The 18,560-nt window shown below is 38.6% G+C and overlaps 2 protein-coding genes across 5 annotated transcripts in view; one reads left to right on the forward strand and one right to left on the reverse strand.

Annotated features, from left to right (window-relative positions):
- Nucleotides 1-6,946, forward strand: part of UNC13D (unc-13 homolog D) — a gene marked incomplete at its 5' end in the record, with an annotated part of 62,330 nt that extends 55,384 nt beyond the window's left edge. The window contains 4 exons of one of the 2 annotated variants that reach the window (XM_083353911.1): nucleotides 2,540-2,663; nucleotides 2,939-3,144; nucleotides 5,718-5,865; nucleotides 6,117-6,946. In XM_083353911.1, the coding sequence (XP_083210037.1) occupies nucleotides 2,540-2,663; nucleotides 2,939-3,144; nucleotides 5,718-5,824 (437 nt within the window). In that variant the 3' untranslated portion in view covers nucleotides 5,825-5,865; nucleotides 6,117-6,946. Of the gene's footprint in view, nucleotides 1-2,539; nucleotides 2,664-2,938; nucleotides 3,145-5,717 lie in introns of both variants that reach the window. The other variant, XM_083353910.1, reaches the window with a different exon arrangement.
- The window catches only part of UNK (unk zinc finger), a 90,191-nt gene that overhangs the window by 3,598 nt on the left and 68,033 nt on the right, over nucleotides 1-18,560 (reverse strand). For 2 of the 3 annotated variants that reach the window (XM_083353914.1, XM_083353913.1), the window contains 2 exons: nucleotides 16,013-17,984; nucleotides 1,309-1,466 (listed from right to left, as the gene is read on the reverse strand). In XM_083353914.1, coding sequence (XP_083210040.1) covers nucleotides 17,829-17,984 — 156 coding nt within the window. In that variant the 3' untranslated portion in view covers nucleotides 1,309-1,466; nucleotides 16,013-17,828. The remainder of the gene's footprint in view (nucleotides 1-1,308; nucleotides 1,467-16,012; nucleotides 17,985-18,560) is intronic. The other variant, XM_083353912.1, reaches the window with a different exon arrangement.

The raw sequence follows: 18,560 nt of genomic DNA on the forward strand, positions 1-18,560 counted from the left end.
GTATTGATTTTCCTACTCTTTTATTGACTATGAAGGCTACTCCATTTCTTCTGAGGGATTCTTGCCCGCAGTAGTATACCTGATGGTCATCTGAATTAAATTCACCCATTCCTGTCCATTTTAGTTCGCTAATACCTAAGATGTCGATGTTCAGTCTTGACATCTCTTGTTTGACCACGTCCAGCTTTCCTTGATTCATGGATCTTACATTCCAGGTTCCTATGGAGAAAAAATCTTTACAGCATCGGACTTTCCTTTCACCACCAGACACATCCACAGCTGAGCGTCCTTTCGGCTTTGGCCCAGTCACTTCATTCTTTCTGGCGCTACTAGTACTAGCCCTCTGCTCTTCCCCAGTAGCATATTGGACGCCTTCCGACCTGAGGGGCTCATCTTCCAGCATCATATCGTTTTGCCTTTTGGTACTGTCCATAGGGTTTTCATGGCAAAGATACTGGAGTGGGTTGCCATTTCCTTCTCCAGTGGATCACGTTTTGTCAGAACTCTCAGCTATGACCTGTCCGTCTTGGGTGGCCCTGCACGGCATAGCTCATAGCTTCATTGAATTACGCAAGCCCCTTCGCCACGACAAGGCAGTAATCCATGAAGGGGATGAGTTTAGAGATACACTTATCTAGCATATTGCTGTTTAGTTTTGAGTGTAGCCACCTATTGACATTTATGGACAGACTTGATTCAAATGGAACTGATTTTACTGTAGAATCTAGCCACAGGCTAAGAATTCAAAGACAGCAAAACTAGCTTTTAATTTTCTAGGATCACGTTAATCTGTTCTGCAGAGAATACCCCCACTCAGTCTAGACCATATATTTTATGAATGAACTGTCACATCCTTCTGTACTGTTATGTTTTGTTATATAGAAATAATAAAAAATGGTTATTACAAGGGTGCATGTGTGGTGGAGGTTGGTATACTATTCCTAGGTTTTTTGTCAGTGTCAATTTGCACAGCATATTGCTCTGTGCAAACACATACTGTAGATTTTCTCCTCTGCTGTGGCATTCTAGCCAGCAAGGAGCTGGATGTGTTAGCCATTGTCAGAGCACAAATGCAGTATTTTACCTTTCCCAATAAAATCAGTACTGGAGAAAATCAAGGAAAGTTTTAAAAATGAATGTTCAACGCATCCCTATCTCAGTCAATCTTAGCCACTAAAAATCAAAGGCGGTTCTATCTGATAAGCCACCTCCAACATTTTATTTCTTAACTGTAGATGTGTCTATTCTAAGGATGTCAATACACACAGTTAGGGAACGATGCCAAGATGTCAAAAGTCCTGTTGGTGCCTTCTTAAGTGGAGAAAAGAATGGGCTGCCTGCATTTCATTTAGCTCTCCAGAAGAGGAGGATGTTGACCGAGTGATGCTGAAACTCTGCAAATAGTACAGTGGCTGTGCTTGTCTTTTTAAAAAGCTGCTATGAATCACACTTTGTGCTCCAGGAGCCTGGAATAATAATAATAATAAATAATAATAATAATAATAATAATAATAATAATAATTAATAATGAAAAAGATCAAAAGGGGAAAAAAAGATCATGAAGGAAAAGAGGATTCGGTTATTTGAAAATACAGAGTTTAGCAATACAGCACATACAAGTTTCCCCAACCTCACATCCAGATATCTTGGCACTGCAATGAAGATAATTTTCCCCTGGCATAGCAGAAGACAGGAAATTGCAGTTCTCAATATTTGGGGAACATCAGGTTGTGAAGTATGTATGTAACGTTCAGGACTGTCATTATTAGTTAACAGGAGTGAGAAAGAACTTCCCCCGAATCCTTGATTTAGATGTTAGAGGATTGTTGCATATCAACAGTCAGCCCTACTCAAGAGTGACCAATAGAATGACTCAGAAAACAGTAGCTCCATCTACTCCATATCATACAGGAAAGGACTGGAAAAGAAAGTGATGCTTGATATCTGCAGATCCCTCACATCCTGTCATAAACTGTTTCAACTTCTCCCCTCAGGGTGCCAGTACAGGGCATTGCATGCCAAAACAACTAGACACAAAGACAGTTTTTTCCCCCCATGCCATCACTCTGCTAAAATATAGTTCCCATAGCACTGTCTATGCCTACAGATATCTAACCATGTACTAGGATTGTATTACTACCGGTATTATCCTTCTCTTCTTTCCTATTACCTACTCCTGTTGATATCTTATGACTATAACTTTGTTGGTTGTGTTTTATGATGTATTATTTATCACTTGTTGCTTGTGTGTATGCTGAAAGCATATGCTCCAGAAACAAATTCCTTGGTTGTCCAATCATATTTGACCAATAAAGAACTATTCCATTCCATTGAACTCAGTTTACAAACATTCTAATAAAACTGAACAATATAAGAACTTCACCTACTTATGTCCTAACCTTGTGTATTACAAGATGTTGAATACTAAGTGAATGTGGCTTACTTTGGAGGCTTTTTTGAGAAACAAATGTTCATGATAGATGAATAGATTTTGAATTATTTTCCTGTTACTTCTACACCTTCTCCTCCCCCAATATAGGCTTAAGTGACCCCTTCATCGAACTCACTCTGGAGCCACATCATGAGTTCCCTGAGATTGCAACACGGACAACTGAGTGCATAAAGAACAATCTCAACCCTTTGTTTGATGAAGCCTTTGAGTTGTATGTATGAAGAGCCACTCCTCTTTCCTGTACTATAGCCATCTTCCAAGATTACACAGCTATCCTACTTAGAGCATGAATTTAATATGTTCCTCATCTTCCTTTGGGTGACATGTTGTAGAGATCACGGTTGTATTGTAAGAAAACTGCCTATGAGGTTGACCTCTGTTCCCCATTGGGGGTGGAGGTGGTGATAATATATTAAGTTGTCTTATTTCTATTTGAAGACTTGAGGTATCATGACTTCACCATTGGCACATGGGTTTTCCCTACAGTTTGGTTCCTCCAGAAAAATGCCAGCAAGATGGAGCATGTCTGCTGCTTACAGTGTTTGACTATGACACCTTGGGAAAAAATGACCTGGAAGGAGAAGCTTTCCTCCCACTCTGCAGGGTCTTGGGAGTGAATGAGCCTGAAGAGTCAATCAACCCATCCAGAGTACCACAGATCCGTTTATCTTTAATTCATCCGGGAACTGCTGGTAACTATCTCTCTCGTCCTTCACGCTATCCTCTGGAACAAAAACATTCTGCTTAAGAATCCATCTCAAACAGGATCAAAGAACAATTTTATTTATTCTGTTGCACAAACCAGAATATTCATTATATTATTTATGTTTTGCTACAGAAAGGGAGAGAAGGTCGTGAATTAAAATAGAAGTTATAGCATGTTAAATTGAGGAATTAATTCATTAGTCATTTTAATCTAGCTGGTGGCTCTTTTACCTTTGTCAGGCAATGATATAGATTTGCATGAAATATCTTTTGTTTTGAAAATTCCATTAAAAAATGGGTAAGGTAAATGTCCTTCTAAAATCATATAGGATGCTACATTTATAACTATAAAATGTAGAATAGCAATTGGAGATGTACACTATCAAAAAAAGAAGAAATATCAGATGAATTTCTTGCCCACAAACATCTTACTGTACCACTTCTCTCAAGTAATTGTGAAGGTGGAAAAGAAACTGGCTGTAATATTTCAATATACTTCCAGGATTTTTTATACTACTACTAAATATTGAAATACTGAAATATTGAAAAGTGACATAGCATCAAGAGCCGCATGTGTTTTGTATGTTCTGAGTAACCTGTTGCAATGATGAGATGAAACCTTAGAAAAGTTTGGCTTATAATGTCTTTAAGGAAGGTAGAGTTAAGAAAATTCTGTTGGCCTGCTTTTAATCTGTTTTGCTGAAAATGGACTTATTTGCTCTTGTTCTTCTTCCATCCACAGGGAAATTACCAGTACATGCAATTCTCTTTTCATTAATGGGTTAAAACTTGATTTAAGCTTTGCATTATTAAACTGAGAGTGGATATTTTCTGAAGATTTCAGTAGATACCAGGTTTTAAATTCTTAGCACACCATGGGCTTGGAAAGATAAGCTGATTACCTATTGCCTCAGCAATTGCAAAAACAGTTTAGTAGCAGATAAAGTGATTTCCCATTGGTAGGGATCGGGATTTCATCTCTCCCTACTCCTCTGGCCATGCTTTGTGAGTCTTGTGCCCACCACCTACTTCTCCTCAATTGCTCTAGGGGGTCAGTTTTGCTGCTCTTTCTATATAGCGAGCACATTTTCTTCTGTTGGCTGAGCACTGAAGATGTGCTGAGTAGTGTAAGGATGAAGCACATGATGAAATGAAGTGAGGATTAAGGCTTCCACTGGCATTTAGGGAAAGATAAACTCGGGGCATTTTGCAAAAACGATTCCAAATTGCTGATTACTGTATTTTTTTTCTTTCTTAGCTCTTTCCTTCTTATCCAAGTGACTGTTACAAATCCCAGCCGGTATCACTGGTTGCTTTTGAATTTTCTTAAGGTTCATAGAAAAAGTACAGATTTCCTATGGTTCTTGATTCTATGCATTTTAAGTTCCTTGCACTAAAGACATTAGATTAGCAATGAAATCTCACTTTATCCACTCCTTTAAAAATGTACTTTAAGATTCTCCCAAGCTGAAACATAGATTAATTCAAGACTAAAGGGGATCAGAAGAAAATGTTTAGGGCTAGAGGAGGAAATCAAAACAACTTCTTTTAAAGAAAACTGTGCCTTGTTTGTTATATGTATTATTCACTAATGTCCATTATTTTAATACACTTTTTTCCACCACTAAGTATTTCTAGTTTTTACTTCTACAGAAGTTTTTTCCCCAAATTATACCTCTCAATTTTTGTGATTGATAACCATGTAGCATATATGCTTTCACAAGGAACCGAGCATCCCCAATCAAAACAAATTGCACAAAAGTTATATTACTTTCAAAGACTTTTCCATAGGAAGTAGAGAAAAAGCAGGCAAACAGATACAGTACACATACAAATAGAAATTTGTAGTGAGTTAGGCATAATACCGAAGACCAAATTGAGCAATGTCCTCCTCTTGGGAATGCACGGAAGAAGCCAAGTCATTTTTGCACACAGAATCATAGGGCTGGCAGAGACCTTGGAGGTCTTCTTCTCCAACCCAAGGCAGGAAACCTTATACCATTCCAGATAAATGGTTGTCCAATTTTTTTCTTGAAAACCTCCAGGAATGGTACACGGACAATTCCGTGAGACAAGCTGTTGCATTGACTAGTTCTTCTCACTGCCAGGAAATTCCTCTGATGAGCTTTCACACAGTTTCTTGTCCTGCCTCAGGCACTTCGGAAAGTATACCCCCTTTTCCCCAGGACAACCCTTCAAGGTACTGAAAGGGGACTATCATGTCAGACCTAAGTGTTCTCTTCATTAGGGAAGACATACCTAGTTCCCTTAGATGTTCATTGTACAGTTTAGCCTCCGGGCCCTTTTTCATCTTCGTTGCTCTACTCTGCCCTTTTTCTAAGGCCTCAGCATCTTTTTTTATCATGGTATACAATAAAAATTCTATTGTGAAAGCCTTGCTCAGAAGCATCTAGACAGCTTCTCTGTTGACAGCTGGGTAATGAACAATGGAACTTTGTTTGGCAGGAAACTGACTTTGTACTAATTTTCTGAGAAAAGCATACTAATATAGCAGTACTGCTGTACCTCCATGAAATGCATATCATCTGTTCTCTCTTAGGCAATGATATCCTGAAGCTCCTGGGGACCCGGAAAGGAGACAAGGAAGCACAGGCCTTTGTGAAGCTACGCAGACAAAGAGCAAAGTATTCCAAGGAGCTGGCATGATGCAGTCAAGCAAAATGGGTTAAAGCACAGGTTGAAGCAAGGTACAGCAGAAGTTCTGCTACCATGGCAACAGCTGATCATACGGGAGTGTAGGAAGCCATGAGGCTCTTGTTCTTCCTCCTGTTGGCTTTGATGCAACAAACCAGACACTGGAGGCTCTTTTATCTGTGCAGATTGAAACTGCCGGTTGTGTATCAATGAACAACTGATGTATTTTCATCTAAGAGACAATAATAGGAAGGAGCCATGCCACCCAGCCCACTCCCCACTCCATGTTCTTTCTTTGCTGCAGGAGTTTGGAAAGTACGAAAAGATGGGGAATGTCGGAACCCGCTGCAGGCTGTCGTAAGCTGATCTATGCTCGTCATTATGTGTGCAATGCAGCTCTGCTGGGAAGAACCAGGCTGCTTGAGTAGTGAAGCTTGTGACGAGCCTCTTGAGGACCTTCTGCAGGAAATTTTTATTCTGGGCTCCAGATGGCATGGGAAAGGGGCTCACGAGGGAAAGAAAATAAACATTTTGGAGGAAGAAAAAAAATGGGTGTGTTATCTATCCTGTTACAAAATCTGGGACTGCCTTCTGCTAAAGCAGCTTGATTTAAAAAAAAACCACCTGAAAAACTGCTGGTAACAGTTCCCAGGTCTCTTTATATCCAGGGTACCGTTTTCATAATTGCAGAGGCAACTCAGCAAAGTCTGAAAAACCCTTGCGGTTGGTTGAAAGCAATGGATGAATTAATAATCATTGTACAATCCTCTCCTCTACCAACTGTGCTGTTCTTGCTATAGCTGTAAGCTAGTTTTCTCTTAGGGGATCACTGAGGCCGGAGATGACATGTGTTACAAAAGCAGAATTTCGGAGGACGAGGGCAACAAAATGTCTTTGCTTCCACAGCATGAAGAAAAAGTCATGCTGCTGTGAATTAGTCTCAGGTAAATAAATTCAGGGGCATGAAAGAAAACAAGTAATGTTTCAGAAATACATTTCAGTTTTTTCAAAGTTTATAATTTTTCTGTGCCAGGACCCGTGTTTCCATGACAATATTACAGCTTCATGTGCTCTTCCTTCTGAGAGATCCCATTTTCATGCCCCAGTGTCCAAAGTTAAACAAGGTTTCCATTTTTTTAAAAAAAGAAAATTACTAAATAGACTAAGGTTCTCAGCTGTTTTTTCCCCTCTCCCATCAGAAACAGCAAGACTACAAAATGATTAAATAAAACTAGGGCACACTGTTTCACCATGTGAGAAAGGAATCTTTAGGAAGAAGCGGGGGAAGGGAGAGTTCAAAGCCTCATGATGGCTGCTTCAAGTATGTTAAAGCCCTCATACTTCAAAGATTTTTCACAGGATTAGAAAACAGCATTGCATATTTGTAGCCTTAGGTCCACTTCTCTTTATTCTCTCCACAAGAGTGTAGATGTGGCTACTCAGACCTGAAATGCATTTAAGGGTATTTAAACATTCCTACCTATAATTAGAGCACATTTTTCACTAATAAGATTCAGGCAGGTTAAAATGTATTGCTCTAAACCACTTATCTATGAAGTCACAGAAAGGCACTGGAGGCAGATTTGCTTCCAGAAAGACTTGCTGCCTAAATCGCTACAGATGCAACCAGAGCAGATGTTACTATTTTTCTGGGAATTGGCATAGCCTAGCAGGCCTCTTCTGATTCGCAGGCGAGCATAAGTGTAGAGAGCACAGCTGGGCCTCAGGGTTCATACCGCTTAAGAGTCAACCCCTTACTTGCTAAATCTGCTCCTCATAAATAAATCTGCTTTCAAGCTAGTCACAGCTGTGCATTGCAGATGTGCCTTCCATAACTCATATGCTGTGTGAAATGCTTACCTTTAGCTGGTCACTATCCCAAGTTTACCTGTAAATATAGCGTGTTCCTGCTACTTAGTATTTTTCTGCCATCGGTAAGACAGTGATTGTACTGATAGTATTTTTGCCAACTGGGACATCCTTACTTAAAAGTTCAATCAGCATCAATAGCTCTAAAACAAGTGTTATCATACCAGGGGTTTTATTTTCCATTTCCTTTTAAAATATAAGACATGTACCCCAGGGGATCATTGTTTCAGAGAGATTTCCTTATTTAAATGAGAAACAGATTACCAAGGGTGGGCAAAAAAGCAGTGGGAGCAGCAGCAACTTCTGATTTCTGCCAGCTTCCCCACTGAGTCTCTTGAGGAAATCTGGCAGAGAGCAGAGAGCACCAGAAATCTTTAATCTCTTCCCTACCTAGTAGGCAGATAATGGCTGTTGCTGGGTGGAGGAGGGAGTGAGGGATTGTGAGATTGGCTGGGAAACTGTCACAGAATATTGGAAATGAAGATCGCATGACCACAGTAGCAACCAGTAGCACTGGAACAGCCAAAACTTCCCCAAATTTCATTCCCTTAGAAGTCATGGGTCCCAGATTTTGGATGCATTCTGTAAGTAAGCTCATTTGGGGTATCTTGGTTCAAGAATTGCCCAAAATGCACCATTTTGCCCAGTTAAACATATAATGGATTTTAGTAGGATATAGATGGATTCATTGAATTGCAACCCATTGCATTATCAACTTTGGCATGCCTTTCACTGCTGCAGACCTATTTCCAAGAGACTTGCTATTATTTATTATATGTGTCGTATGAAAAGTTAGGAATCTCCCTAGCCTTGATGTGATTCAACTTAAGCTTAATATGATTTCATTTCAATTCAGCTGTCTGTTTACCTTGCATAGAGAAATCAATTTCAGGCTGCTTTGATTTAAACCACCATTCTGAATAATTCGGTGTCCTCCAAAACAATGGTGCATTCCAGATAATTTAAGAATAAATTAAATCAGCTGTCAAATATAGTACTGTACCTCTTACTGACTGAAAATATTATCAATATGTGTAACTGCTATGTCATCTTTAAACAATTACCGATTCCTAAGAAAGACAGCTTTCTAATTCATGAATGCTTGGTTTATACAGGAGTCCTTACAGGGCAAAAAGGTCAAAAATATTTTGAAAAGCCAATTGTTAGATGTCTAAATGGGGAGAAAAATTCTAATGAACAGAAATTTTCCTAAGTCAAAGAAGTGATGCTAATAATATGGTTCCATCTATAGATTGACCTGCCATGGATTTAATCCTAGCTGACTTTTAGGCTATCAAGCTGATCATTTGTCCTCTCTGCAGCAATTCCTTTAAAAAATTAATGCAACACCCAGTGCAGGTGATTTTAGGAATAAACGATTTTTGCCAAAACATCAGCATTTTCAGCTTAGTTTTGGAAGGGGAAAGCATGGGAGAGATGGAAAATTTCCTTCTCTTCTGCTCCCCCCACCAAGAATTTGCCAGAGTTTTGGGAAGACTTGAAATAAGAACTTTGCTCCTCTAAGAGCTTGACTATCTCATTTTCACAACCACTTTGAACCAATGATTTCCCTTTTTTTAAAGGTCAGTTGAATTTCTTTTCCTCAGCCTTATAACCTCCAGAGTGTTGGGATTACAAGTTCCAGAAACATCAGGAAACACAATCATGCCAGATGGGTGTAGTGGTTAAGGCAGTAGGCTAGAAATCAGGAGACTGTAAGTTCTAGTCCTGCCTTAGGCATTAAAGTCAACTGGCTGACTTTGGGACAGTACTTGCTGTCAGACCAACCTGCTTCACAAGATTGCTGTTGTGGGAAAAAGGAGGAAGGAATATTAGGTATGTTTGCCACCTCAAGTTACTTATAAAGTAATAAAGGCAGAAGAAATAGAAATCTAATAAATGAATGAATTCTCCCTATCATTTGCAATGGCACTAAGCAAAGGTTAAGGACCAAAAAGATTGATATCCAGCTTCTTAAGAAATGGAGTCAATACAGTCCTGCTTCTTTCACCTTGAGAATTTACTTTAAAAATTGCAATTGCTCAGTAGGAAATAAAGCAAAGTCATGGTACTCTGACCTGCTGTAGTCCTAGCTCTGAGAATGTGAAACTACTATAGAAACAACTCAATAATTTCATGCTAATTCTATAGTGTCTTGTGGTATTTTTGATTGGCCCTCTCCTGAGCTATCCACCTTACAAACCCTATTCCATGAGCTATATTTACTAATGCAGAGTGAACATCCCACAGTCCAATTAGCCACCATCTATTCTTAGCCTTGTATGAAATGGGACCATATTGAGCCAAAGATGAGCACCTTAAAATATCATCACACCAAGGAAGACAAACCAGAGTCATTACAGACAGAAATAAAATACAATCTGCAAATACAAATATCATTATGGACTGTATTTCAATCCAAATGACTGTACTGCACCTAATTTACTGACTCGGAAGTTACCTACGATTTATCCTGCTATCAATAAATCTCAGTATGATTAAATTTATGATTGCTGAATTTCCATGATGGTGCCTCCAGTTTTAAATCGCCAATCTTAAAATTAGCAGAATTATTTAAGTAAGAATTGTCCAGCTCATATGAAGAGACAGATATTACAGTACAGTAATCGGTTTATTAAACAGACCTGCCTTTTTTTTTTCAAAAGTGATGGGAAGATAGATGGGATACCAGTTTGGAATGAAGAAATGTGAAAAATTCCTAGCTAATATTATTAGCAGACTTCTCCACTATTTACAGTTGGATGTTGAAAAGCTGCTTGAGTAAACTTCCAGAAAGCCAGCATCTCCACTCACCATTCTGAGTCCTTCATGCTAAGTCTTCAACAGCCGGCAATTGTGTCATCTTCAGCCATTACAAAGATTCACTAGAGTCAACTAGTGAATGGGAGTGCCAAAATTGCTGCCCCTATCCATACTCTCATTTTATGGCAGGGCAAAAAATGGGGAAAAAGCCAAAGCCATTGCTATTGGACCAATTTCAACCAAAGACCTGCCTGAAGGCACGAAGCTGCTACAATGAAGCCCAAAACCAACCCACTCCTAAACCTAAATAACTTCTAATGTCTCAAACAGCAAAATTTAAATGTGTAATTTGAGATTTTAGGCAGTTGGATGAAAGAAAATCAGTTTGCCTACTTATTACTGAATCTGCTGCACTCTGGGTGCAGTACCAAAGTTATTACTGTGTGAAGAAAACAAAAGAGGTACTCACTACAAAGCACCAAGGAGGAAGACTTTTTTAGATCTAGAATTGTTTTCCCTGTGGACTCTTTAGAAATGGGAATACTGGCAGTAACGACTATTTTTTTTTTAGAATGAGAATTTAGGATTTGAGAAAAAGCCCAAGTCTCTTTTAATTTTGTATTTATACCATAAACATATTTTTTAGAAAACATCCTAAAATCCTATCGTCTGTATTATACAGAATGGGGAATGAATTATAGAATACAATATTAACTCATTTTAGCATATGAATACAATATTAACTCATTTTACTGTACACTGTCTTCAGAATTCTCCAAAACCGTATTATGGTTTCCATAGTATCAAAAACTAAAAAGGTGATAGGTAGGTTTCTTAGCATACAACCCACAAAATACTCTTCAGCCACAAGCTCTGTCAGGCTTTGCCATCACTTACTATCTTTTTACTTCTGTGAAGTTTGAATAGAAAAAAATCGTTCTAGTGAGATACTTTATCAATGATGTGCAGGGAATTGTTCCTTACTTCCCTAACCCTTCTAAACATGAAGTAAATATTCTCTTAAAATCCAAGTGACACCACAAGTACATTCTAATACAGACGAACATGTGCACAAACAAAATGGCTACCTTTTTTTTCTTAGCAAAAAAATAAAAAAATTTATTGTCTTCTAAAAAATCCATCCTGCCTTTGGAAATTGTGACATAAGATTGCATTTTGTTTCAGCTCCACATGCAAATTCACTTTGCCAAGAAAGTGTGTCTAAAATTAGGTTTCTGGACAGCCAAACACACATATATACAGAGTACGAGAAAGAACAATAGCTGAAATCACAGTTCCGCATTACAGTCTATAATAATGTAATGAAACACCACATTGTACACACCATCTATTATTATTATCTTTTGGCTGATTTTTACACAGATAGGAATGGCTCTCCATCCACCAGCCACCCTCCCAGCCATGGAAAATCCAAGGAAAGAGACTGGTCAAGAAGCGCCACCAAAAATACTGCAGTGTGTAGTTTTTAAGAATTTATATTGTATTATTTACATTCTGTTTAAAACACTGGAAGCTACAAAGTGGGGAAGCCCCATAGAGATTTTTGATCCATAGTTACCATATTTGAGGAACACTTCACTTATAATACTTTTCACCAGAAACATCTATGTTCTCATTGCATTACTCCAAAGGTTGATATATTGGGGGGGGGGAGGGAATTAAAAGACTCCCTCACGCACACTGGTCATAAAAAGAAGAAATGTATTTCCTATATTTAGGAAATAGTTGCAAGACTTCTATGTGGAATCTTTCTTCTGCTCTGTCTTTATGAATTAACTGTGATTTAATAAAACAAGGTGACCCACATTAGCTTTGAGCTTGTGTGTTTCTCTTCTACTTTTGAGTTTTGACTAATTACATTTTTGTATTATGTCTAAATACGAATCTGCAGTTAACCTTAGTGAAAAAAATAACTAGTTTCTCAAACTATGTTTTAATGATGGTTTGTTTCCATTAATCACAATTAACACTAAAGGTAGTTGTAGAAGTTCAAACAGCACAGCAAGCTGTTGAGTGTTTCAAACGGATGTAGATGAGTTCAACTTCCTTTTCATAGTTGCGCTGGACAAGAGGAAGAGGAGAGGGTATGCACCCCCTGGATTTATTAAACCATGGATGAATTGCAACATTGAACATGGGCAAGGGGACCACTATTTCTTCTTTTGGAGCCCAGCAGATGGGGAGCAATGCTTGACTGAAAGGTGCAATCCCTCACCCTCACGAAACGATTCATCTTGAAAGGAAGAAACACATGTGGGCACTTAGAGGCTTCCCTTCAATTAATCAATTACCCTCTACCTCCTATAGTAGGTTTACTGATCTCTCTGAATAATACAATATTCATTTTTCTCATATCCAGAGCAAGACAAAAATGTCTAGTTTGGATTGGTGAATAGTATTAATAGCTGGACCTCCAACTCCATAAGACCTTTGGAGAGCGGAAATGCATTACATTTTTCTAGTAAAGACTTTGCTCAAAAAACCAGAGTTGGGAGACGAGAGGCTTTATGCTCAACTGTGTGGGGAATTCCATAATCCAAACACAATTCCTTCAGCATTTTATTAGGGTTGATTTACTCACGAACCCAATTTTTGACAGGCAGAAACTATAGAATCTGTTGGTTTAAAAGAGAGGAACTGCGCAGATCCTCTAATGGACAATTGCTGGCAGGATAGAGCAGAATTGCTCTCAAGCACCCCAGTAAACAAAACTGCCTATACAGAAATTTAATACAGAATTAAATCTTTAAAAAACAGAGAAGCCATTTTTGCTTTTCCACTTGATAACTAATAAAACATTCACATTTCAGGTATTTCATTTTCAATATTAAAATTCATAGAAATCTAGCATCTTATTTTAAAAAAGTGCTTTTTAAAAGAGTGGGATAGAGATATATTTGTCCTTCTGATTCCCGGGTTTAGATAAAACCAATCTACTGTTATATTCTCTTGCCCATGTATAATACTGATATCTATGAGGCAGGTGAAAGGGACATAATTGGATAAGAATCTGTTAAGCTATTTATAAGAATGGGGAAATTTTCAAATTTTCTTGTATTCTTTGGTCCTTCAAAATAAGACAGACAGAGTAGGTTGTGGCATGCATGTAAATAGCCAGCTTCACACACAATTTCTTTTTCACATTTCACCAGCAATTTGCTAATGGAGTTGGGGATAGGAATTGGGTAATCAATAATATTGTATAGAGTTGTCAGTTCTTGGGAAAAGATTTTTTTTAAAAAAAAAAACACCTAAATTTAAGTGACACCAAGTGTATTGGTGATACATTTCCCAAAGGATTCTGCTAAATTTAATAAAGCTATGGCAATTCAGGGTAAATCAGATCATCCCACAAAGTCAACAATTCACTATGGACAATCACATAGAAAGGCAGAGGAAGCAATAAAACACAATGTTTACAAAAGTAAGTGTTACAAATCAGTCACCACCAGAGCATCTGCAAATGGCTGCAATTCTGTATAAACACTATAGACCCGATTCAAAGATTTTATTTCCTATTATTTTTAAATTAGTTACCAAAATAGTTTAGTACATTTCCAGCAGAGTATTATTCCCCATAATTTAAATGTATGTGTATCTGTATGTATTTTTTTTAAAAAAATGTTCACATATTTTAAACAAACAAGCTTTCTTTAAGACTGAAGCATGTTTCCTGACCAGGGAGACCAGGGATGCCTCATGGCACAGACATTCAAAGGCTATAACCAAAAACAACACAGCTACAAGAATCAGCCAGCAGTGTCTCTCCATACATAAAAAAGCCAATTAAGTGTTTTTTTTTAAAAAATGAAGAAAACAACAGATACTAGTACAACATACACATTGAAAAAAGCAGTTTTATCAAACATAAAAGTTAATTAAAAAAACCTAACCAGAGCTGCACTTTTGAGATTATCTGGGAATGCATATTTAACCCCCCCAAATATAGAAGGGCGGAATTAAGGAAGCAAATCTAATGTACTTGAATTACATATGGAAAAACTATCTTGATGGTGAATGGCTGGATCCCTCTTATGAAGACAAGAGTTTCCAGTGCTTTTTCAGGTTAGGGAAAAGTGGGTCAACTACTGCAAACAAAGCAAAGACTGGTGAGCAAGGGAGTAAGATTAAAATCTAAATATTACACTTTTACACATTAAACAACTCCCAGTGCAAAGTGGCAGATTAGAGTCCTTCTAGACTGGACTGTTGCTTTTTATTGTCTGGAAGCTGTCGCGCTGTCTGAATAAGAACAAACTGCAGTGAGAGCTCTACCACTCAGGGACAGTAGGACAACACATTCACTGGATACAAGTTTTAAAACAGAAATATTCCAAACCATAAATTTCAATGAAAGTCAGTTGGATTTAGGCCCCAATAGCATTATTTAGAACTTAACACACATAATTGAACTATCAACATAATCAGTGAGTTGATGCTCCTTTGTGAAACACTCTGGGGAGAGTGCAAAGGAATTCTCAAAGGAAGTGATTCGCTGGTGCTGCAATCTGAAGCACATTTACTAAGAAGCAAGTTCCAGTGAGTTCAGTTGGGCTAAATTCTGTGTAAACATGCTTAGAATTACTCCATGGTTGTTTTTTTTTTAAAAAAAACTGATTTTAATAAGTTTTTAACTCATGCTGGCCCACAAAAGCATGAGAAATAAATGACTACACCTGCAAACCCAGCTGACTGTTGCCTGGGACTCAAGACAGTTAGTTACTGTCCATCTGTTTTAACAACAAGCCAAACTTACCTATTCCTCTGGACTGGATGCACTGCATCCAGAAAGTGGATGATAAGAATGGTCATTTCAGTCTAAGACAAAGGATTGCCCATATTGTCTGCTTTATATAGTTCTCTAGTAAGTCCATGCCAAGCAACATGCTTAGAGATTCAGACATTTTAGTCATTTGGGGATGATATACACCATCTTCATTGAAGTTGTTGGATGGCAGGTACTCAGCCAAGAAGGGAATTTGCACTTACATCAAGTTAACCAGGGAAGTTAATGATGATGCTAAACAAGAGCAAAGTTAGGAGAAACTTTGTGAAGAAAAGCAGAGCAGTAGGAAGGAAAACATTTCTCATTGGCGGTATAAATGCCAAAATAGAAGTGCAGGAGAGTAAAGAACCATCTCCTCTCCTCTCTGGAATCATTCTTTGGATTCTCCAAACACAGGGTATCTCCTGTGCAGGCTCAACAAATATTCCCATCCCCAAGAAAATGGTCACAAGAAGGTGACTAAGTGAAGCATGGGGTTAACATAATTGATCCCTGAAGAACACCTAATGTAGATGCTCAAGGAAAGCTTAGAAACTTCAAAGAAATAAGAAAATTTCCTAGTAATAAGGAAAAAGGAATGTATTTTGGAACTGAAGCAGTGTGGATTCTGAGCACAACTTTCCCTTCTCTTTCTCTTACATGTGGTGAAATGTGGCCTTGTGGTATTCATGATAAATCTATCACAAGAAATTAAAGTGGATTAAGAACTTTAACTCCTAAACAGCTAACTAATCTCAAGGGAGGATATTATGACATCTTACATTCTTCATCAATTTTTATCCCGCACTGTTGTATTCATCACTTCTAGCTATTTTCAGTATGAAACATTTTGAGAACTTGCATCCTGCAACCAAACACATACAAGGGCTTCTAAGCATTTGCAAAACTGTCTTTTTTCTGTTCCCCCCCCCCACTACAATCTCTGTATTTCTGCAGAAATTATTAGTTTAACGAATCCAAGTTTAGTTCATTTTGCAACTCTTAACAAGTCCTCAGCTATGCTATGTAAACTTTATCAGATGCTTTCTTGTATTAAATGTGGATAAAGATAGGAAAAGAAACCACTTTGCCTTATGATAGGCAGATATAAATATAGAAAGTAACTATCTTCTCTATGACATTCTGCCTATGTTTGTGTTGGTGATAACTTACCAACAATATGAAGTGCTGCACAGTTCAGGAAAGGTGATTTTGTGCTGCAAATCTGCATATTCCCGATTTCTGAATGCACGAAGAGCCATCCTTCTCTGAACTATAGAATAGTTTGCTTTTAAATACAACACTTGTAAGGGCATCATTCATAGATAAGAATGATAAAGGAAATGTGTTGACTTGTTTCTTTCTACTGACAAGAAACACCAAGTATTCAATACTAAACAAGTTGGATAACCAAGCCAAGCACAGCCCACTATGTATTGCAATCTGTAATTTGATTTTTTTTAACCAGAATGCTCAATTTCTGCAGGTAAGCAAAAGCTAGGAAATTTAATGGGTTGTAATTTGTTTGGTGAGTTACAAACGTCTTAGACAGACCAAAAAGAACTCTGATTCTGAAGCGCTTCTCCACTTCCATGATAATGCAGATTACAAATTAGAACTTTACTCTTTACAAAGTCCCACTCAAACGTTTCTCAAAGTCTTACTGCAGAGTAATGGTGATGACAAAAAGTATCTTAACATTGGCCTTACCTCTACAGTGTTTTTTTGTGTTTTTATTCCTTGGACAGGATTAAAGAAGTATGCAAAATGACTTTCAAAAAAGGAACCTTTGGTTTTCCAAGAGACAAGTCAAGAAACTTTCACAATACTGGAGGCCACAAGAATGCAGAATAATTGAGGCTCATAAGCAGGGACTACTGACGGGCACGGGTAAGGTTATTATGGCTGCACAGAGCCTGTGAAAGCAGCGTTTCGGAAAGCACACCGCAAGAAGAAAGCACTGCTCTTCCAATTGTTAAAGCAAATTAATCTTTTGCAAGATTTACCCAGAAGCTTTGAAAGCCATTCCTGAAGTGAACATTGCAAAAGCTGCTTTAGCAATTCAAAGAAAGATGTCTTGCCTTTTGGGGGCATTGCAAAAGAGTTGCTTCAAAGGCTTTGCACACCTGTAATGGTTGTGATACAAATAAAAATACTAAATACTATAAGATGAAATGAAGACATGAATTGAAAATTGATTTCTATCTTTTCTCTTCCCCAAAGTCCAATCCTTCATCCGCCCTCTAAATATCTCTCCAGAAAAGGTTAAAAAAAGATTACTTCCTAAATAAAAAAGGGCGGGAGGAGAAACAGATTTTGCAAATGGCTCTTTGATCTATATTAAAAAACTGCTCTAAAAGTCCCTAATGAGTTAGAATTAATGGGACTGTGGGGATGGGGAGCAGGGATCCTTTAAATGGGAGATGCAAAGTATTTAAAAAGTGCTCTGCAACTAATATTTTGTTTTTATGTGTGTGTGTGTGCATACGTACATATATACACACACTTTCACACACAGATATATATAGACATATATATATATATCTGAGAAAAGTTTAAAAATTCTATGTGATATGCTAAACAAATGTCCTAGTACAGTCACGATTGGAGAGCAAGTGGCCTGTTGGGATGGCAGATGGGACATTCACCCTCCTCGGCACAGGTTTCACACAGCACAGTGTGTTGGCATGGTAGTACCACCCGGTTTTCTTCCTGGCACTTGAGGCATTTCACCGACTGCATTTGAAACACTGCCTGAAAAGAGAAGAAGCGGGGTGGGAGAAAGGAGAAGCAAGGGGGATTGTTAGTAAAACAGAATGGACCTCAAGGACAACTGTTCTACGCTCAATAGGCAACTACTGAAGGAGCAGTCCAAGGGGCTGGGGGAGGGGGATTTAAAAGAGAAGGACATTTCATTAGCCCATTCTTCTATGTACCAGTCCAGTCTCGTACTCCTCTAACTGAAGTAGATACCGTATTTTCCGGCGTATAAGATAACTTTTTAACCCATGAAAATCACCTCAAAAGTTGGGGGGTCGTCTTATACGCCCAGTCGTCTTATACGTCGGAAAATCAGTGGGTGGCGTCTGGTGGGAGCTGGCAGGGCAGTCCTGCGCACACGCGCACTCCCCGGCTGCCTCAAGAGGGAAGAGCGTAGGACGGGAGCCGGCAGGGAAGTCCTGCACACGCGCGCGCACGCAGGACTTCCCTGCCGGCTCCCGTCCGACGCTGTTCCCTCTTGAGGCAGCTGCTGCCTCAAGAGGGAAGAGCGTCGGATGGGAGCCGGCAGGGAAGTCCTGCACACGCGCGCGCACGCAGGACTTCCCTGCC

The sequence above is a fragment of the Vipera ursinii genome (assembly GCF_947247035.1).
Source record: "Vipera ursinii genome assembly, chromosome: 2".
Lineage (NCBI taxonomy): Eukaryota > Metazoa > Chordata > Lepidosauria > Squamata > Viperidae > Vipera > Vipera ursinii.